The sequence below is a fragment of the Pristiophorus japonicus genome, chromosome 12 (assembly GCF_044704955.1).
Source record: "Pristiophorus japonicus isolate sPriJap1 chromosome 12, sPriJap1.hap1, whole genome shotgun sequence".
NCBI classification, from domain to species: domain Eukaryota; kingdom Metazoa; phylum Chordata; class Chondrichthyes; family Pristiophoridae; genus Pristiophorus; species Pristiophorus japonicus.
Genome location: NC_091988.1, coordinates 162,830,001 through 162,836,535, shown reverse-complemented (window position 1 = coordinate 162,836,535; position 6,535 = coordinate 162,830,001). Strand labels below are relative to the sequence as shown.

Below are 6,535 nucleotides of genomic sequence, written 5' to 3'. Positions count from 1 at the left end.
CTCTGTGACCTGAACTTTTATTCACAGGACCAAGAAGTGATGACCATGTGTGGGACCTCCCTTTATATACCTGGATAACCTGGTGAGGTGTGTCTCCCACAAGTTTACCCCCTGTGGTCAAGGTGTGCATTTCTTAGGTGTATACAGTGTGCAATGTTGTTATGAAGGTTACAGTTACATGAAGGTTACATACATGACATTTGCAGAGTATGACAGGACTATCAATTTGTAATCCCACCCAACCCATCCAGCAATAAAAAAGGACTGACAGCATTAAAACTCAAGGAAGCCATTATTCAGATGGGTGAATATGTGAAATGTAGCTGTCAAATGAAAACACAAATGTTTTACCTATATCTGAAGAAATTCTGATGAGAAAATCCTAAGTACATACTGATCGTATTCGGAATATAGAATACAGGAATAATGCAAATATACAGATACAGCCCTGACATTCACTGCCTTCCAGGGGTGAGTGTTTCCTCCGCCCACCCCCCACTGAAAGTGCAAGGAGCTTGTTACAATTCTCCTGGAAGAAAAGAGAATGCCAATAATACTGCGCAGTGGAACCATTTGCGGGGTACTTGGGAAATTCCCCATATGGGTAGTCTAGTCCTGCTGGCCTCCACCCAACCCTAATTCCTAATCTCAGTCCAGAAACATTGCCACTCTCAGCCTCAGTTCCATTAACATCTCCTTTGGCCCCAGGCCCTTGATTTTTCTGCCCTCAGTTGCCAGGTAACAAGAAACGGACTCCATTCCATCTCTGCTCCAGCTAGACCAGTGCTGTCCAATAGAAATTGCTGACTACCCACAAGTGTGGGTTTGAACAGTACAACTGGGAGAATCACGAGTTTTTTTAAGTAAAAAAGAGGGAAATAATGCTGTCAAGCCATTTTTTTGGGGTGAAGTTTTATTTCCATTTGCAAACATCATTGCTTAATTTACTTTACACTGCATTGTTCAGGAACAGTCCAATCTGAGTAAGAAACATTTCTTATAAAATAGTGGTCAGATATGTTCACAGCTTTGACAGCTCCCGATTAACACTGCTGGAGACCTCGTTGTGGATCTGCTCCTGGCCCAGGTTGGACAAGGCCCATAGAGGTGATCACTTTGGCTGATTGCCTCACTTTCGAGGCCTTGTATGAGCTCAGGTGGTCCTGGAGAAGGAGCACTGTGCCCTGAGGCCCTCTACGGCCGGTGGACACCGCAAGGCATAGGGCAGAGACATGGTGATATTAATATTTATGTTTCTGGGCTGACACTCCGTGCAGTTCTGAGGGAGTGGTGCACTATCGGAGGTGCCGTCTTTTGGATGAGACATTAAACCGAGGCCCCATCTGCCCTCTCAGGTAGATGTAAAAGAACCCATGGCACTATTTTGAAGAAGAGCAGGTGAGTAATCCCTGTTGTCCTGGCCAATTATTTATCCCTCAATCAACATAACAAAAACAGATTATCAGGTCATTATCACATAGCTGTTTGTGGGAGTTGTTGTGCGCAAATTGGCTGTTGTGTTTCCCACATTACAACAGTGACAACACTCCAAAAGGTACATCATTGGCGATAAAGCGTTTTGGGACGTCCAGTGGTTGTGAAAGGCGCTATATAAACGCAAGTATTTCTTTCCTTTGTTTTACAGCTTAGTTTCTTATTAGTTGTGCCCCTTTAAAAGGGATGGGAGGCTTTTGTTTGGTTTTGGGTTGATGACGCTGGGGCAACCCACTGTCTCCTCATGGGTTATTCTAGAATAGAACGCTGCTGAAGGCTGAGAGCGTGCGTACTTTGCATGTACTGCCCTTGGCGCGTTTGCGACCGTTCGGAAAACCACGCATGCGTAGTCAGTACATCACTCTTTTAAATAAAACCCAAACGCATGCGCGGATCGAGTTGTTTAGACCAACGTTTCACTTACATACATGCGCAGTGGGGTGGGGGCAACTCTGCCGAAGGACGCATGCGTGAGAAGAAGCCGCTGAGTACCTCAGTGTGGTTGAAGAACTCAGCCGCCGCCGCTTGGGAGAGCAGGAGCGCCGCTCGCACGCACAGCGAATCGATCAGATCCGGGGTGGCAGTTAGCTTCGCGTTGGATAACGGTAAGGGATCAGCGAGGCATTTTTTGACGAGCTCGCAAGCCGTTAAAAATAAAAGAAGCCGCCGCCGCCTGTAATGGCGGCTGGATCCCTTTCTCTGCACAAAGGGCTGCTCTCTCAACATGGCGGACTCAAGGAGGGGGGCGGGGAGAGGGGAAAACACCGAGATATGGAATGGGGCGGGCGGGGGTGAACTGAGCAGCTGGGAAAGCAGACGACGGTTGGGAAGCCGACTTGGGCCGCGTGGCTGGGCTGCCGCGGGCAGGGCAGCGAGCGGAGTGGCGCTTTGTGGGGCTGCCTCCCCGGCTCGGAAAGGCGGCGCGCCTCAAAATGGCGGATAGCACTGTCCATGGGGACGCAGTTCCCTCCGGATCAGGTCACCTGCACGCACTCGGGGGTGAGGAGGATTTTAAAATTAGTTTTATGACTGAATAAAAGAGTTTAAAGTGTAAGTCTTGAATCCCCACACCAACTCCCGCCACACTTCACGCTTTCGGCACTCGTCCTCGATCGTCACCCAAACCCAATTTCTTCCCCCCGCCCCCCAGTTTCTCGGCCGCCGTCTCCCTCGCACTCTCAAACTCTTGGTTCACTGCACGAGTGAATTTTTTTCCAAAGTGTTTTCTATTGTAAATCTGGGAAAAAAAGTAAATGACATTGTCTTGACCGAAGCCCGTCCACAAGGGTCTCCACTGGCGAACAGTCAAAGTACAACCTGTTTAAAGCTTGGGCGCTGCTGGCAGGTTTTCCGCACTTCGCCATTCTACTCTCGACTGCCGTTCAGAGATCCGATCTTCGGTACAAGGTCGGCCGTAACACTGATCGGAACAGCGTTTGCGGGTCCCAGCTTGTCCCGTTACAACTGTGGTATTTTGACTCTCCTCCCCCCTCACTCCATTAAAGCCTCTGTAACTGCTCTTGTGACTGGCTTATTTGAAAACAATTCATGCTTGACGGCCGAACGTGCGAAGAGCGCGCGCATGCGCGGCGGTACCGTTGGCGCGATTTTTCCCGAGCGAAGCGGGACTGCGGTGCGCGTGCGCAGGCCGCTTCGCTTCACCGCTGGCATATGCGTAGTTCGGATGGGTCGGCTCAATGCGCTTGCGGGCAATGGACAGGTTATTCTGCACGTTTCGGGAGACTGCACGCGACGCAGCTCGCGGGAGAGAATCGGTCCTTCCGTATCAAGGGTAAGGAGCCCGGAGAAAGGGGTGTAGAGTCTCGGAAGTTAGGAGCGCGAGTTCGTAACCAGCTCCAGTGTTCAAATGCAAGCCGTCCCTTTAACGGTTGTCGGATCCCTCCTTAACATGGCGGACACAGAGACAAAGGCGGGGGGTGGGGGTGAGGAAGAGTCGCCTATGAGCGTTGGCGGTCGGGGCGACCTTTTCGAGTACAGCGGCGGAGAAAGACAAGCGAGTGACGACTGAGGAAACGGCATGTTGCGGAGAGGTCCGAAATTTTCAGCTGGAGCAAATATGTGTCGGGGAGAGATGCGTTTTAAAATGGCGGATGAGTTTTCGCGCTCCCCTGGGAAGGGAAACTAGTTTAGCACGTTTCTTTCAACTATGAGGTGTTAAATGTCTGCAGCAAAAATTGTTTCTGCATACATTATTAAATTACCTGTTGTCAACTTTTTCTATAAAACCAGTCCGAACCGAGGAGGCGAATAAAGGCAAGGATTTTCTCTGCGTCGTTAGTCGAAATAAACCGTTACTTCTAGCAATCTGTTTCCACACCAAACATTGGCAACTACAGTGTTCAGTTACTATTTTAAACCTTTTAGCTGCAAATCATTATTTACTCATCATTTTTTTTTCTACTTTTGACGATACTTCAATCGATTGATCTCGCTCCCATGCGTTTCTGATTTATGCGTTTCTGATCTTTGCAAAGTTATCTTCTCGGATATGGATTTCCCAATAAAGCACATTTATCCACGTTGTAAGCGTTTTCTGTTCTACTTCCACTTTTGCTAAGATATGGTGTTTGAAGTCAACAAGTTTGTTGTCACGTTGTTCACAATCCAATGTTTTACCCTTTATGCTGTGAACTACAACCATACACCAATTGAGGAATCTTCCATAATTAATTAGTCGATTTGATTTGTTGCCGACTTTAACCCTTCACTCATGAAGGACACTTGATTTTATTTAAAATGTTACACGACTTGCATTTGAAGAACGTAGGGCTGTGTTGTCAAAAGTTGTATCTTATCAGCTTTGACTAATGTGTAGATGTTCAGAAGGCACTAAATTACGACTATTTAAACTTGTTTTACAGAAGAGGTATCGTGACTGGTTAGACTTGCTTTTCTTTTTAAAAAAAATTTGCTTGTGTAAAAAAAAAAAATAGTATTTAAGGGGATGTCAATGTACTTGAGTAGAAATTAGTTAACCTGCTGTAATGCATAATAGAAAAGGGGCTCTTAAGCTGTTGGTACCCTATGATTTATCTAGTTCTCTGGCTGAAAATTGTAAAACTTGGTATCTTTAGTGTGCATGCAGATTATTTTGTTTCTGCACTGATGATGAAATGGTGTTGTGAACTCCAGTCACCCTCTAGTTCCATTCTTATCTATTCCAGTGGTAGCCAGAGTATTGCCTGCAATGGCTTCTCTTCCCACTCCTGCATTCTGTCCCATGACAATGTCAAGTTCCACATGTATGCTGATTTGTCATGCTGCTTATCTGACATCCAGTATTGGATGAGCAGAAATTTCCTCCAATTAAATATTGGGAAAATCTAAGCCATTGTCTTCGGTCCCTGCCACAAACCATGTTCCCTATCCATTGACTCCATTCCTGGCCTTTGAGGCTGAACCAGATTGTTCTCAACTGTGACTTCTATTTAACCTTTAGCTTCCAACCCCATATCCACTTCATCGCCAAGACCACCTGCTCCATCTCTACCCCAGCTTAAATGTCTGGTGTGTCACCCAGGTCGGGTGGCACGGTTTAATGTGTTTTGTTTTGCAGATAAACTTCAAAAAGAATTAAATGTCTGGTGTGTCACCCAGGTCGGGTGGCACGGTTTAATGTGTTTTGTTTTGCAGATAAACTCCAAAAAGAGTTTCAGCTCATCTGATACTGAAATCCTAATCAATACCGTTGTTGCCTGTAGACTCAACTAATCCAATGCTCTCTTGGCCAGTCTCCCACCTTACCCTCTCAGTAACCTTGAGCTCAGCCAATACATTGCTGCCCATCTTGTAACTAGCTCCAAGTCCCATCACCTGAGTGCTCGATGACCTACATTGGCTCCTGGCCCAGCAAAGCCTCTTATTTAAAAAAAATTCTCGTCCTTGTGTTCAAATCCCTCTGGCCTTGCCCATCCCTATCTGTAACCTTCTCCAGCCCTACTGAGATCTTTGTTACTCCAATTGTGAATTCTTGTGTCCCTGACTTTTTGTGCTCCATCATTGATGGCTGTGCCTTCAGATGCCTAGGCTTAGCTTTGGAATTCTCACCGTAAACCTCTGCGCCACCTCCTTTCTTAAGGCACTCCATAAAATCTACTGCCGACCAAACTTTTCTGTTAATAGATGTGACCATTGTATTCCATTATCCATGCAAGGAAAGGCAGCTACTAACCCAAGACCAATCATGCTGACCTTCATTTTAGAGTACATGATTTGTGGTGTGGAGTTACATGTTGACAAAGGCCTAAGAAATGAAACATGAGGTAAACATCAGATCTAATGTTCACCTTGATTCAGAAGACTTTGAATTTTGACTCTAGCCTGGTTATTTCTTTCCTTTCTCCCCCAATTTTTATTCAACTTCTATTTCACAATAATTTGTTTTTGTCCAGTATTTGGGATGAGTTTAGTGGGATATAGTCAAAGCTGAATCCATGGCTCATTACCATGAGCCCCAATAGCAATTTAATGGAAGCACCAGTGTCTTTTTTGGCTGCTGAAAGGAGCTTCCGACTTAATTGTTGCCTCTGATGAGGGCACACCACCTCCATATGTAGTTCTTCCTGATTTTTAGATCCTGCAACTCCCCAGGGAGGACAGGCTAACATCCCTAGCATTGAAGCACTGACCACACTTGATCAGCTTCGCTGGGCAGGCCACACAGTTCGCATGCCAGACACGAGGCTCCCAACCAATTGCTCCATGTGGAGCTCTTTCACGGCAAACTAACCCAAGGTGGGCAGCGAAAATGTTACAAGGACACCCTCAAAGTCTCCCTGGTAAAGTGCAACATCACCACTGACACCTGGGAGTCCCTGGCCGAAGACCGCCCTAGGTGGAGAAAATGCATCCGGCAGGGCGTTGAGCTCTTCGAATCGCAACGCCGCGAGCGTGAAGAGGTCAGGCACAGGCAGCAGGAGTGTGCGGCAAATCAGTCCCACGAATGTCTGTCCCACCTGTGGCTCTCGCATTGGACTGTTCAGCCACCAAAGGATTCACTTTAGGAGTGGAAGCAAGTCTT

At 46.8% G+C, this 6,535-nt stretch overlaps 1 protein-coding gene across 7 annotated transcripts in view; it reads left to right on the top strand.

Annotated features, from left to right (window-relative positions):
- Nucleotides 1–1,937: 1,937 nt before the first annotated feature.
- Nucleotides 1,938–6,535, top strand: part of LOC139277522 (nuclear receptor coactivator 5-like) — a 41,281-nt gene continuing 36,683 nt past the window's right edge. For 2 of the 7 annotated variants that reach the window (XM_070896078.1, XM_070896075.1), the window contains exon 1: nt 1,938–2,099. In XM_070896078.1, coding sequence (XP_070752179.1) covers nt 1,961–2,099 — 139 coding nt within the window. In that variant the 5' untranslated portion in view covers nt 1,938–1,960. Of the gene's footprint in view, nt 2,100–3,145; nt 3,287–6,535 lie in introns of those variants that run through there. The other 5 variants (XM_070896077.1, XM_070896073.1, XM_070896076.1 and 2 more) reach the window with 4 other exon arrangements.